Consider the following 21,839-nt stretch of genomic DNA (forward strand, 5'->3'; position numbering starts at 1 on the left):
GACATCATCATCTACAAAAATGTGTAAATTACAAATTAATCATATCGTTTTTTTTTAAAATATATACTTTGATATTGAGGATCTCGCATAAGTGGCTATGTAATAAGGAAATAATTAATCAAGTTCAATACCTGGTAATTTGATATTATGTATCCCAAATCTTTCAATTTTGTTCCTATATATGACAAGGCAAAATGGGCAAGTTGCGTGATAAATTGACTTAGAAATCGAAAAATAGACATAGCTCTACATGTGTGAAAGCATAATACATCTGTTTACATGTGTGAAAGCATAATACATCTGTTTATCAATATATTTAAAACAATGCATGGTGCCGGCTTTTTAATTAGCCAAAATCTGCTTAGAACAATATTGCAAGAGACAGATATAGCACTGTAAGGCATCATATAGCCACACATACATCGATACATTAATATTTTATAATATTAGGTAAATATACAGAACACAGCTATCATTTTATTGAACAGAATTGTGTACATATATCAATACAATACAATAATGTTAAGCAGTAACAATGCAAATACTTACTGGCATTTTAATGACAAACTTTCAACAACATGATCCAACAAAACAGTTATAATTTAAATCCCGTATAGATAGAGGATTTATTACAGACTAGCTGTAAGGAGACCAGGATGCCATCAGCAATGATGTATGCTATCATGCTGTGTAGGGTGGCCCCCTATATATATATGATAAGATACAACCTTAAATTTTTAGCTCATTCAATACTCTATTAAAGTATCTGGTATACATTTATAAGTAAAATAAAGTTACAAAGCACCTTGGGGACCAGCAAAATTACTTTGTTATAAGAATGACTTGTTATAAATGTGTTTTACTGTATGGCCATTCCAGTTAAATTCTTGTCAGTGTCATTCACATTTCCTCTAGGAGGCTTCTGTAAACTCTTCCTATTTTGTTAAATTTTATTATAGAGCTGTCTTCAATGTCTTCATATCATGAAATTTGAAATGTATTTCTCACAAAGTAATTGGCACTTTTTCTTTATTAACCTTCTGTTAATATCATTAGCACTATCAAACGGCATTCATCATGGATCTACAGAGCAGAGTTTGTATATAATACACTGTTGGAATGTTAACCATCAGGAATCATGACCTGTGTAAAGTTTGTTGATTAAATGGTAAGAACCATCTGGTCAGGTTTGAGAAGACATGCTGTGTTGATTTTCTCCAGTGTGGCGGGTGCAGCTACAAGGACAAAAGTACATTTAAGTTTATATTCAATGATATACATGTAAAAACATTATGACATTTTTATATAGCCATGGTATTTTTATACAGCCAAATTCAAGAAGTACTAAAAGTCAAGGAGACTAATCAATTAGAGGATCTTCATCTGGATCATGATAATATGAAAATATTTTATTGGCATCGAAAGAAAATTACCTTAACATAAAATCTACAGAACATATGTTACATTGCACTGGGGTATTTTCTGTTGAGTTTGTTCAAAATTTGAAAAAACAAGAGATCCCAGAGGGATCTTGGCGCCCACCAAAGAATGATCTATGTCCGAAAAACGAAAGAGGGATCTTTTCTCTGCTTTTCAAAACTTTTCCTACATATTACTACTCATGAAATTTGAGAAAGATCCTTTGAGTACTTCAATTATCAAAATCCAAGATGGCTACCTTTCGTCCATCTTTTTGACTGATCAGTCCGAAAATGCAATATGCACAAATAAGGTCCTAGGGGAACTTACATACGGTATAACATTTTAGACAGATCCCTTCAGTACTTTCTGAGTAATAGCGGTAACAAACTTCACTTGTCAAAATCCAAGATGCAGGCCTGTCGGCCATCTTGTTCATTGATCGGTACCAAAATACATTATGCATAACCAGGGACCTAGGGGACAATGCACACAAAATTTGAGACAGCTCCCTTCAGAACTTTTTGAGAAATAGAGGTAACAAACTTCAATTGTCAAAATCCAAGATGGCGTCCTGTCGGCCATCTTGTTGATCGATGGGTCTAAAAATGCAATATGCACAACTAGGGACCTAGGGGAACCTTCCCTTCAGCACTTTCTGAGAAATAGCGGTAACAAACTTTAACTATCAAAATCCAAGATGGCTGCCTGGCGGCCATCTTGATGACCGATTGGTCCCAAAATGCAATATGCACAACTAGGGCCCTAGGGGAACCTACATATGAAATTTGAGAAAGATACCTTCAGTACTTTCTGAGCAATAGCAGTAACAAGAATTGTTAATGGACGGAAGGACGGACAGACGGACCACGGACCACAGACCATCTGATGATGGTGGGCTAAAAATTTAAAAAAATCCAAATGCTTTCAAGCTATTATTACAAGTAGTAATAATAGTTTTCCTTTCAACAAAGTTTTGTTTCAATTATACTAGTCGAGAGAGTATAGTATAGACATTTCAACAAAAACAGGAGTCAAAATAAGTAATCTGTCCAGTAACAAGTGTTCACGATATACTCACACAAGGGGAAGAACGTATTTTGTCCAATCTCTTCTCTTGCAGCTTCAGCAGCGTGCTTGAGGGCAAAGAGGGCAGAGCAGCTCATACACAGTGGAGGCTCACCACTCGCTGGGGAGAAAAAACACCATCACTTTTGTAGTGTAAAAGTAAAATATAATTCATATCTCTTCACTGGCTGGGGAGAAAAAACACCATTACTTTTGTAGTGTAAAATTAAAATTAAATTCTTGTCTCTTGTCTAAGAGAACGAAAAAAGAACATTTCTCTGTTTTTTTCAAACGACCTTATAAATTTCCACAGTTACAGTACCTTTTGACCTTAGGATCCCTAGAGGGTTAGGGGCATTCTTCAGTAGGTGTACTCGGAAGTCGATGGGAATATCCTTCCCCATTGGTGGTTTGTATTCCTAAAACAGACAATACACATACTATATAGTTATCAAAACACATACTATATAGTTATCAAAACACATACTATATAGTTATCAATACACATACTATATAGTTATCAATACACATACTATATAGTTATCAAAACACATACTATGTAGTTATCAATACACATACTATATAGTTATCAAAACACATACTATATAGTTATCAATACACATACTATATAGTTATCAAAACACATACTATATAGTTATCAATACACATACTATATAGTTATCAAAACACATACTATATAGTTATCAAAACACATACTATATAGTTATCAAAACACATACTATATAGTTATCAATACACATACTATATAGTTATCAAAACACATACTATATAGTTATCAAAACACATACTATATAGTTATCAAAACACATACTATATAGTTATCAAAACACATACTATATAGTTATCAAAACACATACTATATAGTTATCAAAACACATACTATATAGTTATCAATACACATACTATATAGTTATCAAAACACATACTATATAGTTATCAATACACATACTATATAGTTATCAATACACATACTATATAGTTATCAATACACATACTATATAGTTATCAATACACATACTATATAGTTATCAAAACACATACTATATAGTTATCAATACACATACTATATAGTTATCAATACACATACTATATAGTTATCAATACACATACTATATAGTTATCAAAACACATACTATATAGTTATCAATACACATACTATATAGTTATCAATACACATACTATATAGTTATCAAAACACATACTATATAGTTATCAAAACACATACTATATAGTTATCAAAACACTTACTATATAGTTATCAATACACATACTATATAGTTATCAAAACACATACTATATAGTTATCAATACACATACTATATAGTTATCAAAACACATACTATATAGTTATCAATACACATACTATATAGTTATCAAAACACATACTATATAGTTATCAATACACATACTATATAGTTTATCAAAACACATACTATATAGTTATCAAAACACATACTATATAGTTATCAACACATACTATATAGTTATCAAACACATACTATATAGTTATCAAAACACTACTATATAGTTATCAAAACACATACTATATAGTTATCAAACACATACTATATAGTTATCAAAACACATACTATATAGTTATCAATACACATACTATATAGTTATCAATACACATACTATATAGTTATCAAACACACACATACTATATAGTTATCAAACACATACTATATAGTTATCAATACACATACTATATAGTTATCAATACACATACTATATAGTTATCAAACACAACTATATAGTTATACTATATAGTTTCAAAACACATACTATATAGTTTATCAAAACACATACTATATAGTTATCAAAACACATACTATATAGTTATCAAACACATACTATATAGTTATCAATACACCTACTATATAGTTATCAAAACACATACTATATAGTTATCAATACACATACTATATAGTTATCAATACACATACTATATAGTTATCAAAACACATACTATATAGTTATCAATACACATACTATATAGTTATCAATACACATACTATATAGTTATCAAAACACATACTATATAGTTATCAAAACACATACTAATATAGTTATCAAATACACATACTATATAGTTATCAAAACACATACTATATAGTTATCAATACACATACTATATAGTTATCAAAACACATACTATATAGTTATCAATACACATACTATATAGTTATCAAAACACATACTATATAGTTATCAAAACACATACTATATAGTTATCAAACACATACTAATAGTTATAATACACATACTATATAGTTATCAAAACACATACTATATAGTTATCAAAACACATACTATATAGTTATCAAAACACATACTATATAGTTATCAATACACATACTATATAGTTATCAAAACACATACTATATAGTTATCAAAACACATACTATATAGTTTATCAATACACATACTATATAGTTATCAATACACATACTATATAGTTATCAAAACACATACTATATAGTTATCAAAACACATACTATATAGTTATCAATACACATACTATATAGTTATACACATACTATATAGTTATCAATACACATACTATATAGTTATCAAACACATACTATATAGTTATCAATACACATACTATATAGTTATCAATACACATACTATATAGTTATCAAATACACATACTATATATAGTTATCAATACACATACTATATAGTTATCAATACACATACTATATAGTTATCAATACACATACTATATAGTTATCAATACACATACTATATAGTTATCAAAACACATACTATATAGTTATCAATACACATACTATATAGTTATCAATACACATACTATATAGTTATAAACACAATAATGTACACATACTATATAGTTATCAATACACATACTATATAGTTATCAATACACATACAATATAGTTATCAAAACACATACTATATAGTTATCAATAACACATACTATTAGTTATCAATACACATACTATATAGTTATCAATACACATACTATATAGTTATCAAAACACATACTATATAGTTATCGACAATACACATACTATATAGTTATCAAACACATACTATATAGTTATCAATACACATACTATATAGTTATCAATACACATACTATATAGTTTATCAATACACATACTATATAGTTATCAAAACACATACTATATAGTTTATCTATATAGTTATCAAACACATACATACATATAGTTATCAAACACATACTATATATGTTATCAAACACATACTATATAGTTATCAATAACACATACTATATATTTATCAATACACATACTATATAGTTATCAATACACATACTATATAGTTATCAAACACATACTATATAGTATCACACATACTATATAGTTATCAAAACACACATACTATAATAGTTATCAATTACACATACTATATAGTTATCACTACACATACTATATAGTTATCAAAACACACATACTATATAGTTATCAAAACACTTACTATATAGTTATCAATACACATACTATATAGTTATCACTACACATACTATATAGTTATCAAAACACATACTATATAGTTATCAAAACACATACTATATAGTTATCAAAACACATACTATATAGTTATCAAATACACATACTATATAGTTATCAAACACATTACTATATAGTTATCAAAACACATACTATATAGTTATCAAAAACACATACTATATAGTTATCAAAACACATACTATATAGTTATCAATACACATACTATATAGTTATCAATACACATACTATATAGTTATCAAAACACATACTATATAGTTATCACTACACATACTATATAGTTATCAAAACACATACTATATAGTTATCAATACACATACTATATAGTTATCAATACACATACTATATAGTTATCAAAACACATACTATATAGTTATCAAAACACTTACTATATAGTTATCAATACACATACTATATAGTTATCAATACACATACTATATAGTTATCATACACATACTATATAGTTTATCAATACACATACTATATAGTTATCAAAACACATACTATATAGTTATCAATACACATACTATATAGTTATCAATACACATACTATATAGTTATCAATACACATACTATATAGTTATCAAAACACATACTATATTAGTTATCAATACACATACTATATAGTTATCAATACACATACTATATAGTTATCAATACACATACTATATAGTTATCAATACACATACTATATAGTTATCAAATACACATACTATATAGTTATCAATACACATACTATATAGTTATCAATACACATACTATATAGTTATCAAAACACATACTATATAGTTATCAAAACACATACTATATAGTTATCAAAACACATACTATATAGTTATCAATACACATACTATATAGTTATCAAAACACATACTATATAGTTATCAATACACATACTATATAGTTATCAAAACACATACTATATAGTTATCAAAACACATACTATATAGTTATCAATACACATACTATATAGTTATCAAAACACATACTATATAGTTATCAAAACACATACTATATAGTTATCAAAACACATACTATATAGTTATCAAAACACATACTATATAGTTATCAATACACTTACTATATAGTTATCACTACACATACTATATAGTTATCAACACACTATATAGTTATACATACATATATTTTACTAATAGTTCAATACACATACTATATAGTTATCAAAAACACATACTATATAGTTATCAAAACACATACTATATAGTTATCAAAACACATACTATATAGTTATCAATACACATACTATATAGTGTTATACAAATACACATACTATATAGTTATCAATAACACATACTATATAGTTATCAAAACACATACTATATAGTTATCAATACACATACTATATAGTTATCAATACACATACTATATATAGTTATCACATACACATACTATATAGTTTATCAAAACACATACTATATAGTTATCAATACACATACTATATAGTTATCAATACACATACTATATAGTTATCAATCAATACTATATAGTTATCAATACACATACTATATAGTTATCAAAACACATACTATATAGTTCAAAACAATCAATACCATACTATATATAGTTATCAATACACATACTATATAGTTATCAATACACATACTATATAGTTATCAATACACATACTATATAGTTATCAATACACATACTAATATAGTTATCAAAACACATACTATATAGTTATCAATACACATACTATATAGTTTATCAAAACACATACACATACTATATAGTTTATCACAAACACAATGTATACTATATAAGTATATCAATACACATACTATATAGTTATCAATACACATACTATATAGTTATCAATACACATACTATATAGTTATCAAAACACATACTATATAGTTATCAAAACACATACTATATAGTTATCAAAAACACACTATATAGTTATCACAATACACATACTATATAGTTATCAAAACACATACTATATAGTTATCAAAACACATACTATATAGTTATCAAAAACCTTACTATATAGTTTATCAAAACACATACTATATAGTTATCAAAACACATACTATATAGTTAACAATACACATAACTATATAGTTATCAAAACACATACTATATAGTTATCAATACACATACTATATAGTTATCAAAACACATACTATATAGTTATCAAAACACATACTATATAGTTATCAATACACATACTATATAGTTATCAAAACACTTACTATATAGTTATCAAAACACATACTATAGTTATCAATACACATACTATATAGTTATCAATACACATACTATATAGTTTATCAATACACATACTATATAGTTATCAATACACCATACTATATATAGTCATTATCTAATAGTTATCAAAACACATACTAATATAGTAGTTATCAAAACACATACTATAATAGTTATCAATACACATACTATATAGTTATCAAACACACATACTATTATAGTTATCAAACATAGTTATCAAAACACATACTATATAGTTATCACTAACACATACTATATAGTTATCAATACACATACTATATAGTTATCAAAACACATACTATATAGTTATCATACACATACTATATAGTTATCATACTATACATTTATCATACACATATATATAGTTATCAATACACATACTATATAGTTATCAAAACACATACTATATAGTTATCAATACACATACTATATAGTTATCAAACACACATACTATATAGTTATCAATACACATACTATATAGTTATCAAAACACATACTATATAGTTATCAATACACATACTATATAGTTATCAATACACATACTATATATAGTTATCAATACACATACTATATAGTTATCAATACACATACTATATAGTTATCACATCAAAGTTACACAAATGGTATAGAATTTAGTACTAAAACAGACAATACACATACTATATAGTTATCAATACACATACTATATAGTTATCAATACACAATACTATAATAGTTATCACTACACATACTATATAGTTATCAAAAACACATACTATATAGTTATCAATACACATACTATATAGTTATCAATTACCATACTATATAGTTTATCATTACACCTACTATATAGTTATCAAAACACAAATGGTATAGAATTTGTACTAAAACAGACAATACACATACTATATAGTTATCAAAACACATACTATATAGTTATCAAAAAACACATACTATATAGTTATCAATACACACTACTATATAGTTATCAAAACACATACTATTATAGTTATCAAAACACATACTAAATAGTTATCAAAACACATACTATATAGTTATCAAACACATACTATATAGTTATCAATACACATACTATGTAGTTATCAAAACACATTACTATATAGTTATCAATACACATACTATATAGTTATCAATACACATACTATATAGTTATCACTACACATACTATATAGTTATCAAAACACATACTATGTAGTTATCAATACACATACTATATAGTTATCAAAACACATACTATATAGTTATCAAAACACTTACTATAAAGTTATTCATATCACATACTATATTAGTTATCAAATACACATACTATATAGTTATCACTACACATACTATATAGTTATCAAAACACATACTATATAGTTATCAAAACACTTACTTTATAACAGTATATCAACACTTACACATACATATATAGTTATCAATACACATACTATATAGTTTATCAATACACATACTATATAGTTATCAATTACACATACTATATAGTTATCACAAACACATACTATATAGTTATCAATACACATACTATATAGTTATCAAAACACATACTATATAGTATCAAATACACAATTACTATATAGTTATCAATACACCTACTATATAGTTATCAAAACACAAATGGTATACAATTGTACTAAAACAGACAATACACATACTATATAGTTATCAATACACCTACTATAATAGTTAATCAAAATACACATAACTATATAGTTTATCAAAACACATACTATATAGTTAGTCAATACTCCTACTATATAGTTATACACACATACTATATGTAGTTATCAATACACATACTATAATAGTTATCAATACACATACTATATAGTTATCAAAACACATACTATATAGTTATCAATACACATACTATATAGTTATCAAAACACATACTATATAGTTATCAATACACATACTATATAGTATATCAAAAACACTTACTATATAGTTTATCAAATACACATACTATATAGTTTATCAAAACACATACTATATAGTTATCAATACACATACTATATAGTTATCAAATACACATACTATGTAGTTAATCAATACAACTTACTATGTAGTTATCAATACACAACTATATAGTTATCAACTAAATACTATATAGTTATCAATACACATACTATATAGTTATCAAAACACATACCATGTAGTTATCAAATACACCTACTATATAGTTATCAAAACACTTACTATAATAGTTATCACTACACAATACTATATAGTTATTCAATACACATACCTATATAGTTAACAATACACATACTATATAGTTATCAAATCACAAATGGTATAGAATTGTACTAAAACAGACAATACACATACTATATAGTTATCACTACACCATACTATATAGTTATCAATACACATACATAGTATATCACAGTAATAGTTATCAAAACACATACTACAAAACACAAATATAGAATTTGTTATACAATACACATACTATATAGTTATCAAAACACATATGGTTAGAATTGTACTAAAACAGACAATACACATACTATATAGTTATCAAAACACAAATGGTATAGAATTGTTCAATTGACAAATTAGGTATACTAAATCGGTAGTTTTATTTTAGTTGTAGTTTTATTTTATTACTTTTCACACTGCAGTATATCAAGTGTTAATTCATGTACTGGTACATCAGTAAATTTTGTACAAAAGTATTTTCAGTGTTGAACCACTGCTTTGCGCTAAATTATATCTCTACAAATCATAATTTACAGTTTTTCGCATTTGTGCTAACTAAATTTTGACTGCTGTAAAATAAATATGTTTTCAGTAATAAGACCCTTGTGAGGGCTCTGGTAGGATTTTCCTATGGTGTACGTACCCAGGTGTTGTTGGTGAGGAGGGCACCTGTTGAAGGATCCTCCTTCTGCTCCTCAGTCAACATGTAGCCTAGCCCCATCACAAAGGCCCCCTCTACCTGGCCAATATCGATCTCTGGACTCAAACTACAAGGTAAAGGGAGGTAATCAAGAAATGTAGCATGTAACCTAGCCCCATCACAAAAGCCCCCTCTACCTGGCCAATATCGATCTCTGGACTCAAACTACAAGGTAAAGGGAGGTAATCAAGAAATGTAGCATGTAACCTAGCCCCATCACAAAAGCCCCCTCTACCTGGCCAATATCGATCTCTGGACTCAAACTACAAGGTAAAGGGAGGTAATCAAGAAATGTAGCATGTAGCCTAGCTCCATCACAAAGGCCCCCACTACTGGCCAATATCGATCTCTGGACTCAAACTACACAGTAAAGGGAGATAATCAACATTCTAGCTTTATGAATCTTATAGTATCACATTAAATGGATGTTAGTATTTTGTTTGACTTATGGCATTAAACGGGGCCTTTGACTCTTCAGATTTCCTAAAAATGATGATTTGACTTCTGAATCTACTAGAATTCAAGGGTCAACTGGATGCCCTGGGGGTATAATAAGTTACATGGCTGTAAAGTGATTCCATCCTACCTTTCTCCACAGTCGTACAGCAGGTCTACTCGTGATATCTGGTACTGTGTCCCGTCAGGACATCCAGCTCCACCTCAGAACAAGTTACACCATAGCTGTAGTAATTCACAGTGTCACCATCTGGCACTTTTGGGTTGGTTCTAATAAATTAATCATATGAAAACATAATTACACATTTATTAAGTCATTAATATTGTTAGTGGCTGTTTATATACCAACATTAACTAAAGAGGGGATTCGATCCATTGAAGAGATTAAGACCAACTATGGCCAAAATTAGAGTCCTCTGGCTACCAGAGAAGGAATGATCATTTACAGAAATCATGAAAAAATTATAAATGTAAGACAATGGCTAACTTTTACCCTCAAAATGCCCTTCATTTGAGATCATGGCAACCAAAGGGCATATTATTTCTGTAAAGACATTATCGTACTGGGTGATTCCAGTACCTACACAAAGCCCAACTTCAATTTTAGGGAGTCAAGTCACAATTTAGGGAGTTAGGAGTTACAAATCAAAGGAAGGGTTACTGAATAAAATCTAGGTAACACCATTTGATAGTTTGACTTACTGGTATCTAGCAGTAAGGTCAACACCCTCCGATCCACATTTCTGAACCAGCTCTTTCCATGTTGGGTTGGACATTTTGGCTTTGACTGGTGCGATCCTGGCGAGCAGTGTGTCACAGCAGTTAGCTATAGCCTAATGAAAAGACATAAAGTCTCACTCAGATAGCGACAGAAAACTTTGGGAAAACTATATGTGTTCATTGTTTATGTTTTTGAGTACGTCCGTGACCGTCCTTAATATGTAATGTTATTCGTCTTTTTGTGCCTCGAAAATTTGACAATCTTTTATCCACACTGTTGAATACATATAGTAAGCAAATATTAAAATTTTGTCATTTGTTTTTCATTTACCAACCATAGAGCGCATCCTTGAACAAAAATTTACCTGTTATATTTCTCCTAAAGATGTATTCGAAGTGCCAACATATTCTCAGTCAATTTTAAGTTTGTTCAAGATTGTGCTCTATTGTTATTTCAGAGAAAAACTCAAAACATAGGCCAAAAATGTGACTGAAGAGTTAACAAAAGGAATTGTACTGAGTTCTAATTGATTAATTTAAATGAATAAACAAATACCCGTTAGATTCCAGAGATGATGATATTTACCCGACAGCAAAGTTCGGAAGTAATACTACCCCCGGTGGTCTGACTGTTGGCGTTGGTGACAGTGTTATTAGCAACCACACGAATCATGTCCATTGGGATCCCCAGCTTGTAGGCACACACTTGTATTGTCTTCAAAAGCAAAAATAAATAATTTCATAATCAAGGAGATGCAGTTGTGAAATACACTGACACTGATCGGAACAGAAAATGTGAAATAGATATTGATGGGTAAGAACATTATATAATGTAGAATGACAATAGGTACTATATATACCTTTTGAATGAAATTTGGAAAAACAACCAATACCTACTTTTGTATTGATGCCCTGACCACATATGTTAGCGTACCTTTGTATTGATGCCCTGACCAGATATGTCAGCCTACCTTTGTATTGATGCTCTGACCAGATATGTCAGCCTACCTTTGTATTGATGCCCTGACCAGATATGTCAGCCTACCTTTGTATTGATGCCCTGACCAGATATGTCAGCCTACCTTTGTATTGATGCCCTGACCAGATATGTCAGCCTACATTTGTATTGATGCCCTGACCAGATATGTCAGCCTACATTTGTATTGATGCCCTGACCAGATATGTTAGCCTACCTTTGTATTGATGCCCTGACCAGATATGTCAGCCTACCTTTGTATTGATGCCCTGACCAGATATGTCAGCCTACCTTTGTATTGATGCCCTGACCAGATATGTCAGCCTACCTTTGTATTGATGCCCTGACCAGATATGTCAGCCTACCTTTGTATTGATGCCCTGACCAGATATGTCAGCCTACATTTGTATTGATGCACTGACCAGATATGGTAGCCTACCTTTGTATTGATGCCCTGACCACATATGTTAGCGTACCTTTGTATTGATGCCCTGACCAGATATGTGAGCCTACCTTTGTATTGATGCCCTGACCAGATATGTCAGCCTACATTTGTATTGATGCACTGACCAGATATGGTAGCCTACCTTTGTATTGATGCCCTGACCAGATATGTTAGCGTACCTTTGTATTGATGCCCTGACCAGATATGTGAGCCTACCTTTGTATTGATGCCCTGACCAGATATGTTAGCCTACCTTTGTATTGATGCCCTGACCAGATATGTCAGCCTACCTTTGTATTGATGCCCTAACCAGATATGTGAGCCTACCTTTGTATTGATGCCCTAACCAGATATGTCAGCCTACCTTTGTATTGATGCCCTGACCAGATATGTTAATCTACATTTGTATTGATGACCTGACCAGATATGTCAGCCTACCTTTGTATTGATGCCCTGACCAGATATGTCAGCCTACCTTTGTATTGATGCCCTGACCAGATATGTCAGCCTACATTTGTATTGATGCCCTGACCAGATATGTTAGCCTACCTTTGCATTGATGCCTGACCAGATATGTCAGCCTACCTTAGTATTGATGCCCATGACCAGATATGTCAGTCTACCTTTGTATTGATGCCCTGACCAGATATGTTAGCCTACCTTTGTATTGATGCCCTGACCAGATATGTCAGCCTACCTTTGTATTGATGCCCTGACCAGATATGTTAGCCTACCTTTGTATTGATGCCCTGACCAGATATGTTAGCCTACCTTTGTATTGATGCCCTGACCAGATATGTGAGCCTACCTTTGCATTGATGCCTGACCAGATATGTCAGCCTACCTTTGTATTGATGCCCTGACCAGATATGGTTCAGCCTACCTTTGTATTGATGCCCTGACCAGATATGTCAGTCTACCTTTGTATTGATGCCCTGACCAGATATGTCAGCCTACCTTTATATTGATGCCCTGACCAGATATGTCAGCCTACCTTTGTATTGATGCCCTGACCAGATATGTCAGCCTACCTTTGTATTGATGCCCTGACCAGATATGTTAGCCTACCTTTGTATTGATGCCCTGACCAGATATGTTAGCCTACCTTTGTATTGATGCCCTGACCAGATATGTCAGCCTACCTTTATATTGATGCCCTGACCAGATATGTCAGCCTACCTTTATATTGATGCCCTGACCAGATATGTCAGCCTACCTTTGTATTGATGCCCTGACCAGATATGTCAGCCTACCTTTGTATTGATGCCCTGACCAGATATGTCAGCCTACCTTTGTATTGATGCCCCTGACCAGATATGTAGCCTACCTTTGTATTGATGCCCTGACCAGATATTTTAGCCTACCTTTGTATTGATGCCCTGACCAGATATGTCAGCCTACCTTTATATTGATGCCCTGACCAGATATGTTAGCCTACCTTTGTATTGATGCCCTGACCAGATATGTCAGCCTACCTTTGTATTGATGCCCTGACCAGATATGTCAGCCTACCTTTGTATTGATGCCCTGACCAGATATGTCAGCGTACCTTTGTATTGATGCCCTGACCAGATATGTTAGCCTACCTTTGTATTGATGCCCTGACCAGATATGTCAGCCTACCTTTGTATTGATGCCCTGACCAGATATGTTAGCCTACCTTTGTATTGATGCCCTGACCAGATTCGATGCCGCCATGAATCAAATGCCCCTGACAGATATGACTAAACAACACTGCCGTCTCCTTTATAGATGTCTACCAGACCTGCCCAGACCAGATAAGTAAGCCTACCTTTGTAAGCAGCTCCCTGACCAGATATGTCATCCTACCTACCCAGGCCAGAGCAAACTTCATCGTGACCACAGACAGCCCTTTCTTCCTCCAGCGATTGTTCTACAATGGTAAAACAAAATTATAATCATAAAATGTGTTTAGAATTAGCTCCTCCAGGGGATCAGAGAAATTTAGGAATGTAAAATTTTGTGTTTACAGTGGGTAAGTAGTAAGGAGGGAATCATGCATTAAAATAATTATAAGAGGCCAATTGGCTTCGCCCATCACCTACCTGAGATTAAATTTAAATTTCCATCAAAAAAACATAATCAAATAAGTAAGTGATGATAAAGTGCTATTATTATACCTCATGTTTATAACAGTGTCTGTGATTAGATGAAACGCAATCACATGACAGGGAAATAAAACGTAGATTTCTCTTGGGGGATATAAAATATCGTATTTCCCTGGGCATGCGGCCCCTATGTTGACTGCCTGTCTTTCACACAGAGTTTATCTTACCTTCCGATTGTACAACAATGACAGACAAAATGTAAAACATTCTTTTTTACTCATCGCATATTTAAGTAATATTTAACCGAGAGTAGCGAATCATGAATTTTCGGTATAATAAACAAGGACATAGTCATTCAGATCCCCCGCCAATGGAGATATCAAAGCTGAAGTAAGTTTAGAGATTGTGGAGACTTATGTGTATGAAAAAACAAGAGGGCCCAGAGGGCCTTTATCACTCACCTGGTTTGTAATGACCAAGTAATGTTGTCTGAATACAGGTTCATTGTTCTCTTTTCTGAAGGAATTTTAATACAGTATTAACCTCTAAATCCCCTATTGGGCCCCACCCCCTCCCGCCCCCCAGGGGGGTCAGAGCCATAATTTTATACAAGGTCTGTTCCCCTCCCCCAAGGATGTTGTGGCCAAATTTGGTTACATTCCATTCAGAACTCTATGACTAGTAGAGATTTAAAGGATTTACCTCTATTTCCCCTATTGGGCCCCCGCCCCTCCTGGCCCTGGGGGACCATAGCCAAAATTTAATACAAGGTCTGTCCCCATTCCCCCAAGGATTTTCGTGGCCAAATTTGGTTTACAATTCATGTAGAACTCTATGACTAGTAGCGATTTAAAGGATTTACCTCTATTTCCCCTATTAGGGCCCCCCGCCCCCTCCTGCCCCCGGGGGACCAAGAGCCAAAATTTATACAAGTTCTGTTTCCCTTCCCCAAAGGACGTTTGTTGGCCAAATTTGGTTACATTCCATTCAGCAGCTCTATGACAAGAAGCGATTTAAAGGATTTACCTCTATTACCCCTACTGGGCCCCGCCCCTCCTGCCCCTGGGGGACCAGAGCCAAAATTTATACAAGTTTTATGTTCCCCTTCCCCCAAGGATGTTTGTGGCCAAATTTAGTTACATTTCCATTCCAGAACTCTACGACAAGTAGCGATTTAAAGGATTTACCTCTATTTCCCCTATTGGGCCCCTGTCCCTCCTGCCCCCGGGGATCAGAGCCAAAATTTATACAAGTTCTGTTCCCCTTCTCCCAAGGATGTTTGTGGCCAAATTTTGTTACATTCCATTCAGAACTCTTATGACTATAGCGATTTAAAGGATTTACCTCTATTTCCCCTACTGGGGTACCCCGCCCCTCCTGCCCCCCGGGGGGGACCAGAGCCAAAATTTATACAAGTTCTGTTCCCCTTCCCCAAAGGATGTTTGTGGCCCAAATTTGGTTACATTCCATTCAGAGCTCTATGACAAGTAGCGATTTTACCTCTATTATCCCCTATTGGGCCCCGCGCTCCCTGCCCCCTGGGAACGGGCAATTCAAAGGATTTACCCTCCCCAAGGATGTTATGTGGAATAATTTCCCCTATTGGGATTACCTCTATTTTCCCCTATTCAGGCCCCGCCCCTCCTGCCCCCTGGGAACCAGAGTCAAAATTTATACAAGTTCTGTTCCCCTTCCCCCAAGGATGTTTGGTGGCCAAATTTTGGTTACATTCCATTCAGAACTCTATGACTAGTAGAGATTTAAAGGATTTACCTCTATTTCCCCTATTGGGCCCCGCCCCTCCTGGCCCTGGGGGACCAGAGCCAAAATTTATACAAGGTCTGTTCCCCTTCCCCCAAGGATGTTTGTGGCCAAATTTGGTTACCAATTCATGTAGAACTCTATGACTAGTAGCGATTTAAAGGATTTACCTCTATTTCCCCTATTAGGCCCCGCCCCTCCTGCCCCCGGGGGACCAGAGCCAAAAATTTATACAAGTTCTGTTTCCCTTCCCCAAAGGACGTTTGTGGCCAAATTTGGTTACATTCCATTCAGAGCTCTATGACAAGAAGCGATTTAAAGGATTTACCTCTATTACCCCTACTGGGCCCCGCCCCTCCTGCCCCCTGGGGGACCAGAGCCAAAATTTATACAAGTTATGTTCCCCTTCCCCCAAGGATGTTTGTGGCCAAATTTAGTTACATTCCATTCAGAACTCTACGACAAGTAGCGATTTAAAGGATTTACCTCTATTTCCCCTATTGGGCCCTGTCCCTCCTGCCCCCCGGGGATCAGAGCCAAAATTTATACAAGTTCTGTTCCCCTTCTCCCAAGGATGTTTGTGGCCAAATTTTGTTACATTCCATTCAGAACTCTATGACTAGTAGCGATTTAAAGGATTTACCTCTATTTCCCCTACTGGGCCCCGCCCCTCCTGCCCCCGGGGGACCAGAGCCAAAATTTATACAAGTTCTGTTCCCCTTCCCCAAAGGATGTTTGTGGCCAAATTTGGTTACAATTCCATTCAGAGCTCTATGACAAGTAGCGATTTAAAGGATTTACCTCTATTTCCCCTATTGGGCCCCGCCCCTCCTGCCCCCTGGGAACCAGAGTCAAAATTTATACAAGTTCTGTTCCCCTTCCCCCAAGGATGTTTGTGGCAGAATTTGGTTACAATTCCATGTAGAAACTCTATGACTAGTAGCGATTTAAAGGATTTACCTCTATTTCCCCTATTAGGCCCCGCCCCTCCTGCCCCCAGGGGACCAGAGCCAAAATTTATACAAGTTCTGTTCCCCTTCCCCAAAGGATGTTTGTGGCCAAATTTGGTTACATTCCATTCAGAGCTCTATGACAAGTAGCGATTTAAAGGATTTACCTCTATTACCCCTATTGGGCCCCGCCCCTCCTGCCCCGGGGGGGGGGTCAGAGCCAAAATTTATACAAGTTCTGTTTCCCCTTCCCCAAGGATGGCCAAATTTAGTTACATTCCATTCAGAACTCTAGGACAAGTAGCGATTTAAAGATTTAACCCCTATTGGGCCCGCCCCTTGCCCCTGGGGGACCAAGCCAAATTTATACAAGTTCTGTTCCCCTCCCCCAAGGATGTTTGTGGTCAAATTTGGTTACAATCCATGCAGAACTCTAGGACTAGATTTACTCTATTTCCCCTATTGGGCCCCGCCCCTCCTGCCCCGGGGGGGGGGTCAGACTATTCTGTTCCTCCCCCAAGGATGTTTGTGGCCAAATTGGCGACTCTATTAGTAGCGATTTAAAGGAAATGTTGACGGGACGGACGGACGGACGGACGCCGGACGGACGGACGGACGGACGACGGACGCCGCGCCATGACATAAGCTCACCGGCCCTTCGGGCCAGGTGAGCTAAAAACCAGGAAAAAGGAAGTTGTTCTAAAGAAAGATGGAGTATAATTCAAGTAGAGCGGGGCTGCAATTGTTGAATCAGGTATACAGCCTTGACATTTTTTGGCGATAATTTTCCCGTTTTTTTTAAAATATTTTACTCCACGCAGTATTGAATTCAAGGTCTGTGTTGTCTAATGTCTTAAGATACATATATCATTCAAATTTGACTGCAGTTTTAAATTCGTATTTTCTTTCATCCACCAAATAACACTGCCAAGAATATAATCCAAATGTTTTTCTTTCTTTTCTGGTAAGTGCCGATACAGCAAGGTGAATAGTTTTATGAATGTGAAGCATATAGGTGAAAAACTATTAACCTGTTTATAACTAGTACAATGACAGTGTCATAAAGGGCCTAAAAAGAATGTGTCTATGAAGTTTCATGGAAATATCTCTGCTGGTTTTAGATTTATGCTCCGGAAATGAACCTGCTACAAAAATATATTTTCAGCAATGTTTCTATGGTTACAGAAAAAAGCACAAAAAGTGAAAACCTAAAAATAGCAAAAGGCACTACTAGACCATAAGAACAATGTGTCTATGAAGTTTCATGGAAATATCTCTGCTGGTTTTAGAGTTATGCTCCAGAAATGAACCTGCTACAAAAATATGATATTTTCAGCAATATTTCTATGGTTACAGCAAAAAGCACAAAAAGTGAAAACCTAAAAATAGCAAAAGGCACTACTAGACCATAAGAACAATGTGTCTATGAAGTTTCATGGATATATCTCAACCGGTTTTCCAGTTATGCTGCGGAAACGAACCTGGTACAAAAACATGATATTTTCAGCAATGTTTCCATGGTTACGGAAAAAGTGCAAAAAATGAAAACCTACAAAATAGCAAAAGGCACTACTAGACCATAAGAACAATGTGTCTATGAAGTTTCATGGAAATATCTCTGCTGGTTTTAGAGTTGTGCCCCGGAAACATTTCTTACACAAAATTCTGCCATTTTCAGCAATGTTTCCATGGTTACAGAAAAAAGTACAAAAAGTGAAAACCTTAAAATAGCAAAAGGCACTACTAGCCCATAAGACCAATGTGTCTATAAAGTTTCGTGGAAATATCTCTTCTGGTTTTAGAGTTATGCTCCGGAAACGAACCTGGTACAAAAATATGATATTTTCAGCAATGTTTCCATGGTTACGGAAAAAATGCAAAAAATGAAAACCTAAAATAGCAAAAGGCACTACTGGACCATAAGACCAATGTGTGTATGAAGTTTCGTGGAAATATCTCTACTGGTTTTAGAGTTATGCTCCGGAAACCATTCGTACGGACGGACGGACAGACGGACGGACGGACGGACGGAACCCATTTGTATATCCCCCGCCAACTTCCTTGGGCGGGGGATAACAATGTATGTCCCTGGTGGCAGTGTGATATAAAGGTTTATCTACCCTCAGATGTAAAATTTTATTTTTGAAATATCACACCTTCAGGTAACCTTCATATCACCATGGATCTCCTGGTATAACAGCAGATAAGTGGTGGTGGTACAGGTCGTCTGTGTAACAACCATACCATTAATAGTGATGATTATCTGGTTATAGGGGTAGGGCACAGTTATTTACAGTGAGATTTTTGGAGTTTCTTGGAGCTATCTGAAAGATAACAAGAGTCCCATCAGCCTTAACGGTCACTGAGCGAAACAAAGAGCATAAACACTTTATGTTTGCCCATTAGGCTTTTGAAGTCTGTCAGTGATTTTATCAATTTGACCTTTTAATCTTTTTGAAGGCTTTTTCCCTAAATAGATTATAATAATTGACCCACTCCCCAGGGGAAAATCAGAGACCCCAGTGCCATGAAATTGTTGTAGAGTAATTATCTTTTCAAAATGACCTTTCAATCTATGAAGAGTATTTGGTTCCATTACATCTGTTGATTCAGATGAAGATTTTTGAAATTTTAGCCATTTTGACAACTTTTGATCCTACCCCTATGGCTCCTGGGGACCAGTCAGGACCAATATGGATATGATATTGTAACAGGGCGAGAGTAGTGCGCCAGCTGTCTTGAACCCATGACCCCGGACTTACTGGTCTGCCGCTCTACCAACTGAGCTAAAGGGAAATTCCCCCTAGCACGAAGCTAGAAGGTGACAGTATCACTATGTACAATCAAAACCTACAACAAAATCAAATTGGTAACTCAGGTTAATAATTCTAACAAAGTTTGACTCATTTCCTATGAAAATTGAGCTCATATATGTATTTTTTCTATGTAAACTATAGTAAATTTGACCCCCCCCCCCTCCTCCCCAGGAAAAAATAAAACAAGAGGCCCAGAGGGCCGGTATCGCTCACCTGGTTTGTAATTCCAAGTAATGTTCTGAATACAGGTTCATTGTTTCTTTTCTGAAGGAATTTTAATATTAACCTCTAAATCCCCTATTGGGCCCCATCCCTCCTGCCCCCAGGGGGTCATAGCCAAAATTTATACAAGTTTTGTTCCCCTTCCCCCAAGGATGTTTATGGCCAAATTTGGTCACAATCAAAGCAAAACTCTAGGACAAGTAGCAATTTATAGGATTTACCTCTATTTCCCCATTG

General features: G+C 33.9%; 2 protein-coding genes across 3 annotated transcripts in view; both read right to left on the minus strand.

Annotated features, from left to right (window-relative positions):
• Positions 1-270: 270 nt before the first annotated feature.
• On the minus strand, positions 271-15,484 carry LOC138329100 (uncharacterized). 2 transcript variants are annotated; one of them, XM_069275842.1, is made up of 8 exons: positions 15,445-15,484; positions 12,950-13,078; positions 12,346-12,476; positions 11,774-11,913; positions 11,131-11,254; positions 2,810-2,906; positions 2,501-2,608; positions 271-1,235 (listed from the first exon to the last, which is right to left on the minus strand). In XM_069275842.1, the coding sequence occupies exons 5-8, from the start codon at positions 11,206-11,208 to the stop codon at positions 1,162-1,164; spliced, it is 357 nt and encodes a 118-aa protein (XP_069131943.1). In that variant the 5' UTR covers positions 11,209-11,254; positions 11,774-11,913; positions 12,346-12,476; positions 12,950-13,078; positions 15,445-15,484; the 3' UTR covers positions 271-1,161. The 2 variants fall into 2 exon arrangements, with proteins under 2 accessions (XP_069131943.1, XP_069131945.1); XM_069275844.1 differs by lacking the exon at positions 15,445-15,484 and adding an exon at positions 13,298-13,322.
• The window catches only part of LOC138328894 (xanthine dehydrogenase-like), a 66,977-nt gene continuing 56,936 nt past the window's right edge, over positions 11,799-21,839 (minus strand). Inside the window, exons 13-16 of the mRNA XM_069275609.1 lie at positions 15,619-15,678; positions 12,950-13,078; positions 12,346-12,476; positions 11,799-11,913 (exon numbers count right to left, since the gene is read on the minus strand). Coding sequence (XP_069131710.1) covers positions 11,799-11,913; positions 12,346-12,476; positions 12,950-13,078; positions 15,619-15,678 — 435 coding nt within the window. The remainder of the gene's footprint in view (positions 11,914-12,345; positions 12,477-12,949; positions 13,079-15,618; positions 15,679-21,839) is intronic.

This window comes from Argopecten irradians, chromosome 8 (genome assembly GCF_041381155.1).
Source record: "Argopecten irradians isolate NY chromosome 8, Ai_NY, whole genome shotgun sequence".
Lineage (NCBI taxonomy): Eukaryota > Metazoa > Mollusca > Bivalvia > Pectinida > Pectinidae > Argopecten > Argopecten irradians.